The 17,937-nt window shown below is 47.0% G+C and overlaps 1 protein-coding gene across 2 annotated transcripts in view; it reads right to left on the bottom strand.

Moving 5' to 3' along the window:
• LOC124973367 (zinc finger protein 878-like) overlaps window positions 1–14,911 on the bottom strand; it is a 31,882-nt gene extending 16,971 nt beyond the window's left edge. For both annotated transcript variants that reach the window (XM_047537322.1, XM_047537321.1), the window contains exons 1-3: window positions 14,675–14,911; window positions 5,487–5,625; window positions 3,564–3,626 (exon numbers count right to left, since the gene is read on the bottom strand). In XM_047537322.1, coding sequence (XP_047393278.1) covers window positions 3,564–3,626; window positions 5,487–5,516 — 93 coding nt within the window. In that variant the 5' untranslated portion in view covers window positions 5,517–5,625; window positions 14,675–14,911. The remainder of the gene's footprint in view (window positions 1–3,563; window positions 3,627–5,486; window positions 5,626–14,674) is intronic.
• Window positions 14,912–17,937: the final 3,026 nt, after the last annotated feature.

Here is a 17,937-nt window from a genome sequence, read left to right as displayed (position 1 = left end):
CGCAGCCTCTGCACCTTCACCCCTCTCTCCCCACCAATAGTGACCACCTCACATGGTGCATATTTGACTTGAATTTCTAGAGTTACTGCAAGTGGACAGGACATTTGATGGGTTTCTCATGGCTGCACCTACCCTGCTGCATGGGGGAGATCAATTCCTGGGAAGTCATAGGCTCTAACAGATATGAACACACACAGGTCTCATACACCTCCTCACAGGCCCAGGACCACTTGACTTTCACAGGCTGAATGTTCAACCCCATCTCCTGTGTCACAGCAGTGGCTCCTGACCCCCAGGGCATTTCCAAAAGTTGGGGTAACAGAAATGAGTTCACCAGGTTGGTCCACATGAAACCCTGCAGTGCAATATAGCAACAGTACTCATGATATTCAAAACCTGGAAGCACCCAAGAGGAAGATGTGTAAAGGTCAGCAGTGAAAAATTAGTACAGAAAACTCAATAAAAATCAGGCGCTAAGTTGTGGCTCAGTGGTAGAATCTTGCCTAGCATGTGTGGGACACTGGATTGGATTCTCAGCACCACATATAAATAAATGAATAAAATAAAGGTCTATCAACATCCAAAAAATACATATTAAAAAAATAAGTAATCATCAATTAATCATCAAAAATCAACTTCTATATATGTGAAATACTGAAATACAATTAAAAGTTCATCTACAATGGAACCCCAGTAACATAGGATAAAATCCAATAATATATAATACAAAATATAAATGCATAATATATACATAATAAAATATAAGACAGCAGCCTGAGGGTCCAGTGTTGTGCCCTGGTCACTGAAAACCGAGGGAACTGGGAAGGATTTACCTGTGAATTACTGCATTTCATATCACAGTGGATCTACTGCTATCTGAAAGTCTGTATAAACTTCAGACAATTCTGCCTAAGTCAGAAGACAACTGGTGTAGAAAATTAGTGTGAAATGCTTAAACATGTTTTAAGGAAACAGAGTCCTACATCTGAATGGATGTTTAAACAAAAAAATCACAATGCGAAATATGATAGAAAAAGGAACAATATAAACTCTTCTCAGAAATTACAGTGTTTATGCCCAGGGTGGTGTTGCATGGTTCCAATACCAGTGATTTGTAGGAGGATCAGAAGTTCAAAGCCAACCTTAGAACCTAGATAGGCCCTAAGCAACGTAGTAAGAACCAGTCACTAAAAAGTAAAGAGACCTGGGGATATGGCTTAGTGGTATGTGTCACCACGTACATTCCCCGGAATAAAAAAAACAAAAAACAAAAAAAAGGTATTCAGTGGGGCACAGTGGTACATGGTTCAAATCCCAGGGATTTAAGAGGCTGAAGTGGGAGGATCACACAAAGCAGTCTCTCCTAGAATACACAGTGAGAATCTGTCTCAAAATAAAAAATACAAAGATCTGGGGATATAGCTCAGTGGTACAGCATCCCTGGATTCAAACCCTAGTACAGAAAAAAGGAGAAATGAGAGTATTCATCAACACCCAGTGGACCCAGGTGATTCTGCTCAGATCTGCAGAGAACAGGCTGAAGCAGAGTTTCAACAGCACGACCATGTGTTAAACCAGCAGCCCCAGCACAACTACCCATAGAAACTGGAGGAGCTGAGCTCTCACTATTGCTTCTGTTTACTCTCCACCTATTTCCTCATGGGACTCAGTCAAAACTCTGGCTCAACACAGCTAAGAGAGACCCACTAAGTATAATGAACAGCTAAACTTACTCTGTTTAGCTGTTCCAAAATTACTCTGGAAAGTCACTACACACAAAGGCTACAGTCAACACACAAAAGCACTCTCAATATAGGAGAAACTGAATTCAGAGGAACCCATTATAATATTCAAATACCCACTTCTTAAAAGAAACCGAATAAAGAATGCACAGAAATAGGGAAATACATCAGTGCAAAATCCATCAATGGAAAAACCACCTGACTTCAAGCACCACTGAGAAAACACAGACACCAGACTCACTAACAAGACCCAAACCCACTGCCTTAGTCTTTCAGATGCATGACCTACATCAGGTGAGAACACCTGATGAACACCTGAGACTCACAAGGAAACGTGGTGAAATCCAGTGACTGGGAGACAGCAGCAACCGTCTAACAGTGGGTGAGAGATGGAGCACACAGAGAGCACACAGGTGAGCGTGACTCAACAGCACACCCACCACAGGGACGTCATGGGCACTGCCAGGCTCTCCAACTTTCTCCACACCTCAGGGAAGGCGCCAAGAGCAGCCACGTGCAGCCACGACAGGCATGAGTGTAAAAGGCTGGCAAATTCCAGCACCTGCACCAGGAGCACTGGAGTCACACCGACGTCAGTACCAGAAGCACAGCCGGGCGACCTCCAGGTGAGTGCAGATCACATCCCAGAGTTCCACACAGCCACGGGCCAGGGACGGCTCAAGATGGGGCTGAACATGTCAGAGGAAAAGATCTGAAACCGCATCCTAGGAAACTGTGGAACACAGCACAGGCAGTGCTTAGGGGAATCAAAGGTGCTGAAAGCTTACATGAGAAAAGAAGAACGAAAACCACCCATAAAAACTTCCACTATAGGAATGAAAGGACAAAGAGCAAGGAGAACCTACGCCTCACACTGCCACAGAATTAAAGACATCAGTGGAACTGTGACCAGGAGATCAAGAGAATCAAAATCAAAAGCAGGTTCTTCATGGGGCTGGGAATATAGCTCAGATGGTAGAGTGCTTGCCTTGCAAGCACAAGGTACTGGGTTCAATCCCCAGCACCGCAAAAACAAAACAAAACAAAAAATCAAAAAATACAGGTTCTTCATGGACATGCTTGTAACAGACACACCACAGCTCAGTTAAGAAAAGAGACACAAAACTTACACAGCAGAAACGAAAGACACCATTATTAATCCTACAGAGAGTAAAAGAACTGGACAGGAATATTATAAGTATCTGACCACAATCTGAGAAGTCAGATAGACTGGATCAATGCCTGGAGACAACCAATCGAGCAGAACTCACACACAAGGAGGAACACACAACATGAACAGGCTCATGAAGTGATAACAACCTTCAACAAAGGACAGGCATGGCCCAGTGGTGTCCTGGTGGATTCTGCACCACACTAGAGGAAAAGAAAACTCTCCTTAATCTCCTCTAAAAGGAAGCAGGTAACACTCCAATTCATTCCTCCAGGCGTAGCCTGTGTGACATGCTGTGATGTGAACACACACATCACAGCCAAGCCAGGGAACCTGGCAGCCAAGCCAGGGAACCTGCCTGGACCACAGGTGGCTGGATTCAGCACCCTGGCTAAATGGGAAATAATCAGCAAAGAAAAGAGGAGAAATGAATTGCATGCAGCTTGATCGAATGGCAGAGGGGCAGCTTGGCTGGTTCTGTGGCTTCATTTCTTAAATTCTGTGAAGTCCAAGACCAGGATTGCTTTGTTGAGCAACTTCAGAAAACTTCTACAAGTGCAAATAGTACAAAAAGCTCTAACAGTAGTCAATATGTCCACGAGTCTCCAAAAGCTTGTTAGAGAACACTGTCAGGTAGTATTATACACTACCTGAAGGTCTACGTAAACCCCAAACTTCACAAGGTACAACGTGGACTCACAGTGTGACTGCATCTGGGAGAAAAGGGAATTAGATGAGATGGTGAAAGATGCTCATGAATTATTGGTAATCGCGTGAAAACCAGTTCCGTTCATTCAACAGAATTGTCATGAAATAACCATTTCCAGGATACTAATACAATTTGGAAGCAAATGATCATATTTTGATATATGTGGCAATTGCCATGTTTTCTCCCATGAAATATGGTGTTAATAAAGTAAAAAAGAGGTATCCACTCTCACAACATTTTCATTTTACAAAGGAACCTACATGGTCATGAATTCTCGGACTCCAAATTTACCTACCACACATTTTGTGGAAATGTAGCCCTTTTGCGTACCAACAATGACAGATTTATTTTTCTCTTTTCACTAGGTGCATTCTTCAACCTAGCACACAACAATTTGTTTGAAATAAATTTTTTTAAACAGGTGAGGTTTAGGAAATATTCTACACATGCTAAGATGAATCAGAAAGATGAAAATTGTTATCAAATGGAAAAAAAAAGTGAAACTAGGTACTTTTTTGAAATATACTTCTTTTTACTCTTTTAGAATATTTTACTTTGCTCATGTCTGAATAAATATACTTCACATTTCAGGAACCCTGGGTCTCAAATAAATGAGTAGCTCATTTCAGATGAGAAACACAAAGGGCTGGTGCTCAGGGAGCACAGACATGTCAGGATCCAGGGCCAGAGAAAGTCCCTGCCAGCTGGGCCTCCTCCCACCTGGTCCTGCTCACTGAAATACTCCCTGGCCGCCCTCCCAGGAGACCTGCACCAGGACTCCATCTGTGAGGCTTTTCAGGTTTGCACAGCACTGCACTGGGGTGGGTGTCTCTCATGCTCTGGAGAGTTCTTGCTCCTTGACAACTGTGAGAGATGCGAGGGGCAGGAATCACTGCTGACCTGGCCCCTCAGCACCAGCATCCACAGGCTGCTGCCCACCTGTCTCCACGGAATGGACACAGGGCTTGGGGAAGACCATGTCTCAAGGAGGCCGCTGTCTAGATGAGGCCTGTTCCAGGAGATTCTCAGCCCCGGGGACTCAGCTGCTCCCCTGGCAGGCTGCACCCCAAACCTCAGGCTGTCCTCTAGAAGGAGCTGACCCAGGGCCTGAAATTGCCTGCACCCTACAGGACAAAGAGCAGCTTTGGGCAGCTTGTGGCAGCCCAGGAAAGGACAGTGCCTGAGGACACAGGACCCTGTGGGGTGTGCAATGAACACCTTTGCACAAGTTGTTCTGATGAGGTGTCTGTGCCTGGGGAAGGTAAAGGAAGAGAAGCACAAAGAGCAGTAACAGTAGAGATCCAGGTGACTGCTCTCTGCTTTCTCATCATGGCAAATTCATGAACAGACAATCAATCTTTCATGCTCTGCCCAGTTGAATGCACTGTGAGGCTAAGGGGTTGGTAATGCTGGTAACTGAAGGGGAAATCAGAGTCTGGAAATGTGAACAGCTGGAATTTTGAGGATCAACTGAGAGCGTGGCAGCGGCTAGGTGGGAAAAGCAAGGTGGCATCCCAGAGAAGGAAGGAAAGGGACCCCGCAGTCAGCATCCTCCACCCAGGAGCCCACACTTCAGTCAGGAGGCCCTCTGCCTTCACTGCACGCTCAGAGCCTCGGCAGGGGTCCAGCTGTGCACAGAGAGCTCTGCCAAAGTGGTTGTAGACCAGGCAGCACACTGGGAACCACCCTGGACCAGCCCACACAAAGGCCTGAAGGCAGCAGGGCTGAGATGGAGCAGCATCTGATTCAGCTCTGGGTGGGCCCACTCTGGAGCTGACAGAGGGAGGCCAGAGTCCAGCCACCCCTGGCTCCCACCAGTCCTAACCAGCCCACCTCTGCCAGGAGTCCTGGCCCCACCACTCACCATTTCCTGCCTTCTGGGGAGTCCAGACATCCTTCCTGGGGATCACACAGCACCTGCAGCTCACAGGGAGACAGTCTCAGCCAGAGCCACTGGGGCCTCACACAGCAGAGGAGACATAGTCCTGGAGATGGATTCTGAGCTGCACAGGGTGAGAGATCAAGGCCTGAGACTGTGGAAGGCCAACCCCTCCCACCAGCTGCCTGCTGACTGCCCAGGGCTGCACAAGACCCCTCTCTCACCCCAGTCCACACATGCACGCTGTGGGGCCATGAGTGACAGGGGATGGATCAATTCCTGGATAATGAGGGCAGAAGGACAGGTTCTTGGCAAAAACCCTTTTGATCAGAACTTCCTCCCTCCAAGGGGACCTGCTTCATCAGGGGAACATTTCCAGGCAGGCAGTTAAGACCTTTCTCAAGTAGGCCCTGTCATCTTCTCCTCTCAGGAGCCTCTTCCTGCATCTTCTGCCTGAGCACAGAGTCACAAGCAAGTGTGAGGAATTACACACTCAGGGTCCAAGGCAGCTGATCCTGACCTCAGAGAAGGTGGGATCCAGGTCAGGCCAGACTGGAGAGGAGGGACACAGGCAGCTTTCACTTGGGAAGAGCCTGGGGCTGCATGGCCAAGGTCTCCTCACACTTTAACTCTCTCAACTCACTTTCAGGCAAAAAAAATAAAAAGACAACAATACAATTATCGAATGCTTTACATGGCAATAAATGGAAATAAAAAGAAAGAAGAGCAAACATTTGAACCACATCAGGTAAGGAGCCTGATTCACCCACAGAATGAAAACGGCTGTTGGATCACCTGTAATCCTTGCGGTCAGGTGGCTGAGACAGCAGGATCACAAGTCCAAAGCCAGCCTCAGCACAAGTGAGTGAGACCCTCTCTCTGAATAATAAAGGGCTGGGGATGTGGCTCAATGGTAGAGTGCCCCTAAGCTCAAACCCTGGAAAAAGAAAAAAAAAAAAAAAAAAAGAAAAGAAAAGAAAACCCACTTGTAGAGAGATAAACCATTCCCAAAGTTGGGAGCCCAACTCTGACTGATGAAATGCAGCCCCAGGAAGGCTTAATCCAGGGGACACCTGGATCTACCTCTGAGAGCCCAACATGTCCCTGTTCTGTAGGTTTTCTTAATAAGCTCAAGAAAATTCAAAGGAATAGAATGATAAACCCAAGACAATTAAGAATGAGGTCACTCCATCAAACTGCAATAGGGTGCAGAGAAAGCTGCCCCACCTCAGAGGAAACGTCTGCCATGTTACAATAGAAAATGAATTCATGTGCAGGTATGTGAAACGAGAAATAACCTCACAAATGAATTAAACATGAGAAAATGACTGAAAACCATTTCCATGAACATGGAACTACACAGGAAATTGCTCATGCAAATGGTATTCAGTGAAAAGCATTCTGTAGCCACATGGAGGTAAAGAAGATAGACGTGTGCAGCGCATGAACACACATGGATGAACAGGCAGAACTCATCCACACACTGCACTGGAATTTGCCAGTAATCTGAATTCATCCATAATCTATAACCTGACAAAGATCTGCCAATGTGAAAACACTGCACATGTGGTGTTGCTCCCTGTCGAGCAACAAGGTCCGATGTATCTCCGCAGGGCCCGCCTGAGGAGAATATGGGGCCGCACAGGATGATGAGTGCTGGTGGCAATGGAAACCCACCAGAGCCGGGAGGTCTGTCAGTGCGAATCACAGCAGGAACTCGTTTATTGAGGGAGTTACACAGCTTTTATGTAGGGTGGGGGCTAGGTGGGAACCAATCAGCTTAAAGGTCAGCAAGACACGGGGAATTCACGAGGGAGAGAGTCCCACAGGACTAAATGGCAGGCACGAGCTGATCACGTTCACAGAACTGCTACTAACCAATCCCAGACAGTAGGGGGTGGAGATGAGCAGGCCAATCAGGGAGTTGCTGGGTAAGATCACATTTTTCAGTTTCCGGGGGAGAGTGGCAGTACAAAGAAGTCCAGGTAAACTGTTGGTGGATCAGGCAGTGCCACGTATGAGGAAGAGGTTGTCACGAGGGTGCAGCCGCCATTAGGGTGCATCCCCTGCAATTCCCCCTTTTTGTTTTGTTTTTTTGTTTTATTAGCTCCCCCCCCTGGAGCCAGTTGGAAGGTGGAGTCTTAGGTTGTCTCCTCTTTAGAGATCTTACCCGTCTCTGAATACTCCACAGTGCCTCAACAGTTCAGGGAGGAGGGGAGCCACATCAAGAGCCTGTCTTAGGTTGTCCAACTGCACCTGGGATCTTACCCGTCATTGGCTCAAGGGGTCTCCGGGGGTTAACCTTGCATTATCATTATATGCCTCCTCATAACCAGTGGTTAGCCATTGGTATTGTACTTGGACATTTATTAATTGTACTGCCTTCAAACGTTTCTGTACGAACTGTATGACCTTATTGAAAATGTAGGTGCTATAAGGAGAAGGAAAAGGGACCAAGCAAGGAAAGTAAGTAAGGGAGCCAGCCATGTAAGCTCGTCCAGAAGAAGCTAGATTGAAGCTCGGTACACCATTTTTTCAGATTTTCTTGCAGTTGCTTGATCTTGTCATGGACAATTCTGGACCGATCGGCATAACAGCAGCATTCCTCCTGAAGAAACAAGTAAAGCCCTCCTTCCATGGCAGTTGGTAAGTTAAACACTCTCCCAAGTTGTAGGACTACTGCTGCAAGGGAATCTAATTATGCCTGGAGGTCTAAGATTGCACCAGTTACTTTATTGCATATCATTTATTAATTGTTGTGAAGGTTTATTATATAAGGTAAGAGAGGTGCCTAGTCCAGCAATTTTGGCTCCCGCTTTAGTAGCTACCTTGTTAACATGTTGTTCATAAAGAGGAATCATGCTCATTTGGGTATTGCACATATCCATCCTCTTAGGCTGGTACTCTCACGTATTGTTGCCTCAACATCATTAGTTTGACTGTGCTTACACGGTCCTTGATAAAAGCTATTAGTCTATTTAGAATGCAGGGGCCAAAGGTTAAGAGTAAGAATAAAATGATAAGTGGCCCCAGTAAGGTAGAAATCAAGGTGGTTAACCAAGGGGAGGAATTAAACCATGATTCAAACCAGCCTTGCTGTGCTTCTTGCTCCTTCTTCTGTTTGGCTAGTCCCTCTTTAACTTTAGTCATAGATTCTTTAACTATGCCTGAATGGTCAACATAAAAGCAACATTCTTCACTTAGGGCTACACATAATCCTCCTTGCTGTAGGAAAATTAAATCTAATCCCCTCCTGTTTTGCATTACTACTTCAGCTAGGGAAGTGAGGGATTCTTGAAGGTGGGAAATGGAGTTTTCTAGCTTCTCAATATCTAGATCAATAGCTGCTCTTAAATCAGAGTAATGTTGGTTCTGAGTTATCAAGGAAGCTGTTCCTGTTCCGGCTCCTACGAGTCCCATACCCAGAATCACGCTTAGGGTTATGGCCATAAGAGGTTCCCTCTTAGTCCTAGGGGGGGCTTCCTCTTAGTCGTAGATAGAAGTCTTCATCTGAATGATATAATAGCCTGGGAACTAACCTAACAAGCACACAAAAGCCATGGGAGTTATTGATCACTTCTGTATGGGCACATGGTGTGAGTCCTGTAGAACAGACCCACCAAGTGTCCTGCTGGGGGATTAGATACTGACTTGAGTTGCTTAGTGTCACAGTTTGCTTGCATAAAGATTGATGAGATGCAGGGATATAGCCTATACAGAGCCCTTGTCCAGTGACCTGTTGTAAGGTTAGGGAACCTTTTGATTGCCAGCAACATTTGTTAGAGTTGTGGGAAGAGGTATAGTTTCCTAGAGTTGCTATGCCTTCATAATATGGTGGGGCTGTATCATAACACAGCCAACAGGATTTAGTGATATTGGGATTAGAGCTGTTTAGGACTAAGTAGGATTGCTCTGGAAGAGCTACTAGGGGGTCCTTGAGGGTCCCCGTTGGGAGAGTGGCAGGCTTCAGTAGCAAGGTCTTGGTACTAGGAGATGTGATTGAGAAAAGTGTTGGGCTTGGTTTTTCTCTGCCTGGGTATGACACTCATCATTGAAAAAGGCACACCATTTAATATACATTGGACGTGGAAGAACGGCCTTAGTCAGGTTTCTCCAGTCCTGTGTGGTGCAATTTTTTGGTGGGCAAGACCTTGAAGGATAGTTTCTGCCCAGGGGGAGTTTGGGCCGTCCTCAGCAACGGCTTTCTTTAGTTCTTTTAAATCTTGAGCCTCCCATGGGTACCAGATAGCAGGCCTATTACCTCCTGGGTTAGCATTCACTGGAAAGAGGTGACATGCTTCAGAGGCGGGGGCAGGGAGTGGCCCTGTGCTCAAGATAAATTTTGTATCTGGATAGGGTGGAGGAGGGGCTAAAGAAGCCTGGAAAGGGTTAGAAGAGGGAGTGGACTCGGGGGAGGACTGCTTTAAGGACACGGGTGTTCCCTCCCTAGGTGGCCATGGAGCTGCATCAAAGGGATCAAGACGGGGGGGGGGCCTGTTTCTGTCTCTTGTGATAGTTTCTCTTGACCTTTGCGTGGGAGAACCTCAGAACTGTCCTTTGGAGGCCCCTATCTTTATCTGGGTTGCGGACAGGACGCGGTGGGAAACAGCTTTTAAGGGCTGCAATAGTGGGGAAAGCCCCGAGAGGGGGGATATTTCCCTTATTAACTTGTGCATTATGAAGAAGTTGTTCAATTCTGTCCCATGTTTCCCAGTCAAACAAGTTTGCTTCAGGCAGCCAAGGGGCTGCCTTAATGAGAGCCTTCCAGGTCTGAAATGCCTGGCGATCTGAGAGTTCTCATCTTCTACTTCTAAGGAGGATCCTAAGGGAGTCAAGGGAGGGGTCAGACTTGGAACTGGACTGTCCCATATTTTATGGGTGTACACTCACCCACAGTCCAATTGACCCGTCGGCGACTTTGTGATCCTCACACGGGGCACCAGCTGTTGCTCCCTGTCGAGCAACAAGGTCTGATGTATCTCCACAGGGCCCGCCTGAGGAGAATACGGGTCGAGCAGGATGATGAGTGTCGGTGGCAATGGAAACCCACCAGAGCCGGGAGGTCTATCAGCACACGAAGCACAGTAGGAGCTCGTTTATTGAGGGAGTTACACAGCTTTTATGTAGGGTGGGGGCTAGGTGGGAACCAATCAGCTTAAAGGTCAGCAAGACACGGGGAATTCATGAGGGAGAGAGTCCCATAGGACTAAATGGCAGGCACGAGCTGATCACGTTCAGGAACTGCTGCTCACCAATCCCAGACAGTAGGGGGTGGAGATGAGCAGGCCAATCAGGGAGTTGCTGGGTAAGAACATTTTTCAGTTTCTGGGGGAGAGTGGCAGTACAAAGAAGTCCAGGTAAACTGTTGGTGGATCAGGCAGTGCCACGTATGAGGAAGAAGTTGTCATGAGGGTGCAGCTGCCATTAGGGTGCATCCCCTACAACGTGGGGACCAATTTAAAAAAAAAGAATGAAATTGTCAAGAACATAAAAAATGAGAAAGTTTGTCAGGTTCCTGAAGCAGGAACAGGTGGGGGAACTGGGAGACTCACAGCCTCAGACAGCAAACCCAGTCTACGGTACTGAGGCCGAGGAACCACCTTACACGTCACAGCACCACAGTGACAGAGTACTAATGCAGCACTAAGTTAGTGAAAACTCAGTAAGACAGAAGCAAGGAACATTCTGCCTCCTTACAGATGGTTAAACTGCAGGGAGTGACAGGCACTGAGCTCACCTCCAGGTAGACACACCTTGATCCTGAAATCCCTCCCCTCTTTGTTCCCTCATAAGCAATTAGCTCAACACACTTCTCTTCAGGGATCAGAACAAATACTTGTTAATCAAACTTGCCTCCAGTTTCTCTCCCTCCTCCAAGACCCTGAACTCTGACCCACTGGCCCCTGGAGCCAGCACAGGACCCCTCTTCCTGCCCCCTCCTGAGAACAGGCTGACTTCTGCAGAAACACTCTGACCTGGGATCTGACCCTGCCCCTCCTTGCTGCCTCCCCTCCAGCTTCTTCCTAACCCTGCCTGCCCTCCCTGGGGAACAGCCCTGTTCTGCAGGAGCTGTGGGTGCCTGCAGAGCTCACCTGGGGTTCTCGCCCCCGAGTGCACTACTCCTTCAGAACAGGGGCGCTTCTTGCCCAAATCCACACTTGCTTCATTGCACACTCTGGGGACAGGCCTGGACAACATCAACTGCACCCTCAGGAAGGGCATCCCTTAGCCTTCCCATCCTGTCTCCCACCACAACTACCTGAGGAACCCAGCTCTCCAGAGCTCTGGAGCTTCTCAGCCTAAAGGGCTCCTTCCAGGGTTGGTGTGAGCAGCCTGGGCCTCTGCAGGGAGGCTGCCCAGAAAGCTCTGACTGGATCAATGGCCTCCTTTTGCAGGATCTAGTCTGGCCTTGGATTACAGCCACTGGAATCAAGATCTCTGCTTCTCAGTCAAGTTTTCGATTAGAAGTGACTCAGTGTTTAAAGAACCCAAAAAAATCAAACAGTGTTTTTGTTTCCAGGAGGAAAAATTTTAAGACACTTATAATTCAGCAGGAAAATCAAATTTATTCCCTTTTGGACAATAAACATGTTATTTAATTGGTATTTCCAAGACAACGTATTTGGTGATCAATCACCACAGGGGACTACTATTTGGAATTTCTAGTTCTGATGAATAAAATCAGTGTTAAACATTCACCTGTAGTTCACAGGATACAGAGCACAAATATCCAGTGCTAAAACTCGGCAAAACACAGGAGTTGATGTCTTGGTGAATCTTTGTCATGAACTAATTCATCTAGCAGATGTATTGGGGAAAGGTACTCACTTTCTGCATCCATACTGGTACAAGATCTTCCCTATTGCTTTTCCCAAGTAGCATTCCCCAAGCAAAGTCCTGGAATTCTGTTTTAAACCACACCCCCACCCCCAGACCCCTCCAAAAAAAAAAAAAAAAAAAAAAAGAACACATCTGATAAGTTTAATCTCACCCTGGGGGAGACAAAAGGTATGTAAGAATTTTTAACTAGCCAGCTGTGGTGGTGCAGACCTAAAATCCCAGTGACCAGGGAGGATGACACAGGAGGATCACAAGTTCAAAACTAGCCTCAGCAATTTAGCAAGGCCCTCAGCAACGTAGGTTGAATCTTTTTAATAAAGATACCAACTTATCCATCACACTTTGTTCTGGGAATGCAATCATTTCTGCAACCACACTGAAACTGGGATTTCCCCTATTTCTATTCCCAGATAGTATTCCCAAAGCAAAGCCCTGGAATTCTATATTAAATTAGCAACCCCTGTCTTCCACCCACACGCGCGCTCGTGCACACACGCGCGCTCGTGCACACACACACACACACACACACACACACACACCAAGAGAACACACCTGAAAAACTCAGTGAACTCACTCTGGGGAAGAAAAACAGTACATAAGAATTTTTAAGGTACAGACTATAATAACAAATGTTTTTTCTTTTCTTTTTCTTTATTTTTTCCCCTGACTTGTACCTCCATCTTGCCCTTCAGGAATATTTTCTCATTTTTCAGATCTACTAATAAATTACATTTCACAATTAATGAAAAACTGAAGCTAAAATAAGGGAGCAATTCTTTCCAAGACAACTAACCCAGGGAGGGGCAGCACCACTGGACACTGACATGTCAGACTTGAGCTTCAGGTCAGGCATCTGTCACCAGGAACATCCTCCCACCCTCCTGCTGCTCAAGAGCTTAGCAGGGTTTTGCTGCGCCTTGCTGAGGCCAGTTTTCCCTGCTCATCATGATGATTGTTCTTCCTTCCCAACTCTGAGAGAATCCAGAGGGCAGGAACCATGTCTGTCATGTTCCCTCAACACCAGCATCTCATTCTGACCTTGGTATCTGCAGCTGCTCCCCTGAGAGGCTGCACCCCACACCTTAGGCTGCCCTAGGAGGAGCGAACTTAGGGCCTAAAATTGGCTGCACCCTGCAGGACATAGTACAACCCCAGGAAAGGAAGGTCAGCAGCTGAAGATCCAGCATCCCGTGTAGTGGCCAATAACACCTCTGCCCAAAGACACTGCACAGGTGTCTGTACCTGGGCAAGATAAAGAGAGGCATAAGTACTTTTAAATACAATTGCCAGGTCATTTCTCTCTGCTTGACACTCACAGCAAATGTTTGCCTACATTAAAAAAAAAAAAAAAAAAAAAAGTTACTTAAAAGTGTCATCCATTGTTGTTAAACTACAATTAAAATACTGTCTACTTGAATGTACACTGTGGAACAAATAGTTGATAAAATTGTTCACTAGAGAGTACAGTTGTCATCTGGGAATGCGGGGTGGGAACTGGAATTTTAGAGGTCTGCTGCCAGCCCTAGGAGGAGCGAGGCTTCCACATGGAAAATGGATTTGATAACCAGCTTCCTGCACATTTAGAATTCTGTCTGTGGGGTGCACAGGTTAATCCCAGGTGAAAGGAGGGACAAGTGGGGACTCCTAGGGTCAACTGTCGCACTCAGAACACACTCCAGTCCAGATTCCCCGACTCCTTCCCCTGCTCACCCACAACCGGTAATCTTCAGGCTTTAAGAGCTGCCCAGCCCGCCCCTGGGAAAGGCGACCGGGGCGACCGAGCAAGCTGAGACTCGGTCGCACGGTCCAAAGTCGAGCTCGCGGTCCCGCTCCCAGACCACCCCGCGGGCCCAGGGCTCAGGGGTTCAGGGCCACTCGCCAATAGGACTCGGCCACGCTCCGCGGCCCACCTCGGGGACCCGCGCCCAGCCCACCCCGCGGGACCAGGGAACAGGCCCCAGAGACACCCTCCTGCGGGGACCCCTTCGCCTTAGGCAGCAGCCCTCGGGGACCCCGCCCAGCCCACCCCACGGGACCAGGGGACAGGCCCCAGGACCACCCTCCAGCGCGGACTCCGCCGCCCTAGGCAGGTGCCCTCGGGGACCCCGCTCAGCCCACCCCCGGGACCTGGGGACAGGCCCCAGGGCCACCCTCCAGCGGGGACTCCGCCGCCCTAAGCATCCGCCCTCGGGGAACCCGTCCAGCCCACCTCCGGGACCAGGGGACAGGCCCCAGGGCCACCGCAACCGGACTCGGCCACGCTCCGCAGCTCACACGCCGGGTCCGCACGGCAGGTGCTGACCGGGTCCCCCCAGCCCAGGCCGCACACGCACCTTGCTTCCTCCGGGATGACCCGCCGTCCTCCCGAGGGACCTCCGGGGCTTGCGGGGCGCACAGGGTGCGCAGTCAGCGGAGACGCCCGACCTGGAGGAAGGAGCTGAGCGCTCAGCAAGGAAACCGCGCGAGACCGCGGAAGCCCGCCCCGCCCCTCCGTCTGCGCGCCTGATTGGACAGCTCCGCCCCAGCGCCCTGACGGACGCCTCCAGGCACCGCCCCAGCCCCGAGTGACAGCTAATGCCACCCAATCCCTGGCTGAAGTCGGCAGAGTGACAGGCGCTTGCCCCGCCCTCTGCAGCAGGACACCCTGCCCGCTGGGACCTGACCCTGGCGGGAAAGGTTTGTATTTCTCCTGGTGTAGAAGGTGGTGTCTGAATGGGAGCCACAGACGCCAGCACCGCGTGGAAACGAACGTGCTGTTCAGATCTGAAGCAATATGAGAATACATTAGAATTTCAGATTGCATGACCTGCTGACCTGTGTTCACTGCAGGGCAGATTCCTAAAAGTGTCACTCCTGGACAGGGTAATTAATGCCCAGGTATGTGCATAGTCCCCTCCACATCCAGTACCTCACGGGCCTTCCAGCAGAAATGGAATTGTTGAAATTGGCACGTTTAAGATGTTATGTCACCCTAATGGAGCAAATTCACGTAGTCTTTTCTGTCATTTAGAGTATTTAAAAAGTTTTTTGGTGTAAGTTTTGTACATTTCCTTTCAAATTTACTTTTGGATATATTTGTTTTATGTTAAAAATTGTGTTTGTTCCTCAAATAGAATTTGCAAAATTGTAATTTGTTTTATATATGAAAGATCATTTGTTATGATTTAGTAAAGAGGTATCCTTCAAGAATTCATGAGTGAGACAATGCAAGAAAGTTTAATTATTTTTTTAATTCATATTTTTAGGATCAGGGACTGAACTCAGGGTTGCTTTGCCACTGAGCCACACCCCCAGCCCTTTTTTATATTTTATTTAGAGACAGGGTCTCACTGAGTTGCTTAGGGACTCATAAATTGCTGAGGCTGGAAATCATACTGCCTCCGCCTCCCTAGCCTCTGGGATTACAGGAATGTGCCACCACACCCACCAAGAAAGTTTAGAGGTAAAATGGTTGGGTTAGGAAAGCCTTAACCTATTTCGTGCATTAATGTCCTGATAGAGAGTAACTGGGTGGTAACTAAAGGAAGGTAGGGTGTGGCTGGAGCAGATGGGTCTCTGGGGGCATGCCTTTGAGGGTTATTTCTTGTCCCTGGTGAGCTGATCTTAGCTTCTCTCTGCTTCCTTGTTGTCATGTCCTGAAATGCTTTCCTGCACCACACCCCTCCACCTTGATGTTCGGTCTCACCTTGGGCCCAGACCAATGGAGCCAGCCGTCTATGGACTCTGAAACCATGAGCCCAAATATACTTTCCCTCCTATAAAACTGTTCTTGTCAGGTCTTTTGGTCACACTGGTGGGAAAACTGACTAAAACACCATTGTTTTATTTTTTTCATTTTGTTATGGGAAAAAAAAGCATAATCATGTTAAAGCTTTGTAAGCATACAGTTCAGGGAGATATGTACATTCATTTTGTGGGGTAACTATAACCACCCCCATATTCAAAATCTATTCATTATACCAAAATGGAACACTGTGTTCATTGAACAATGACTCCCCACTGCCTCATCCTCGCTGCCTAGCAACCACCATTCCACTTGGTCTCCATGTATTTTCCTGCTCTAAGTGATCCAGAGAAATTTGTTCTTTCATTGCTGGCTTATTTCACTTAAGAGAATGTCCTCAACGTTTATTCATGTTGCAGCATGTCAAGAGTTTTCCTTGTTAATACAACAGTCATCCATGGCATGGATGTAGGACATTGTTACTGCATTTCAACCATCAGTGAATGCTGATTTGCCCTCACCTATGAGTTATTGTGAACAATAGGTGCAGAAATGTCTTTTGGCTCCTGGCTCCCTGAAGCATGCCTGTAATCCTAGGGAGAATCCCTACTTCAATTGCAGCTTCAGAAACTTGGTGAGGCCCTAATCAACTCAGCAAGACTCTGTCTCAAAATAGAAAATGAAAAAGGCCGAGGGTTATAGCTCATTGGTTAAACCCCTCTAGATTCAATCCCTAGAATGAAAAAAGAAAAAGGCTCTTTGCAATCCTAAAATCTATTCTTTTCAACATAAATCCAGTAACAAATAAAAGATCATATGGTAATACTGCTGTCCTGTTTTCTTGAGAAATAACCATAAAGTTTTCCGTGGCAGCTGTATCATTTTATATCACCACCAGCAATAAACTAGAATTCTCAGTGCTCTGTAACTATAACAATGCTTACTTTGTTTTCATAACAGGCACCCTGATGACTGTGACATAGTAGACAACTGATTCTTAAGTTTATATCTGACATCTTGCTGAACCTTAATAACCATTGACTCTCGTGGGTTTTACAGGTGCCACATCACCTACAAATACAAATTGTGATACTCTCTTTTCCTCTTTGGGAACACCTTAGTTAGGCTCTAATAATATAATATGACGTCGTGCATAATGATAATGCTTCATAGAGCAACACAGCACTTTCTGTAAGCCAAACACTGTTGTTCTGAGAAGGAAGTGAGCATTAGTGGGTGCAGTTCTCACAAGGTTCTACAGGGGACAACAACATCCCCATTTTACAGAAACTTTGAAGACTCACCCAGGCTCAGTTTTCAGGAAGTTACGGAGTCATGAACCCCCACAGTCTGGAAAGTTCAGCATGTTCTGATCATGCCCAGAACATTCGAAAATGAAAATGACTTCCATTCACCGTGAACATTTTCTATTATCCTTCTCTTTCTGCCTTGGAACTGCTTTCTTGAAGCCTCTCAGCTTATCTTTCCACTGCTTAAGTAATAATATGTGCCAATTTTCAACTAAACTGCTATTTTTCCTTCTTTTTAAATTTGTAGGATAATTTGCATTTAAAATAAAACTCATTTCCTCTCATTAAAACCATTCTTGTTTTAAGGGCACTGGATCTTCAATTCTGAAACTTTATTTACACATTTCTTACAGTAATTATAATATAATATAAAGCTGCTCCCTGGCCCTTTATGCTGCAGTCATTTCCCTGCCTCCCAGCTTCTTGTCAGTGAACAAGAACATCCTAGCTAGCTATTGGTTCATCAGTCAGCTTGCAAGTATCCTTCTCTGTTACTGGTCCCCTGTTAACCTGTGAATTCGACTGCTTAAGAATATCTCCCCTGTCACTCTCTCTCTCTCCT

This window comes from Sciurus carolinensis (assembly GCF_902686445.1).
Source record: "Sciurus carolinensis chromosome 19 unlocalized genomic scaffold, mSciCar1.2 SUPER_34, whole genome shotgun sequence".
NCBI classification, from domain to species: domain Eukaryota; kingdom Metazoa; phylum Chordata; class Mammalia; order Rodentia; family Sciuridae; genus Sciurus; species Sciurus carolinensis.
This window is presented reverse-complemented; position numbering and strand designations above follow the sequence as displayed.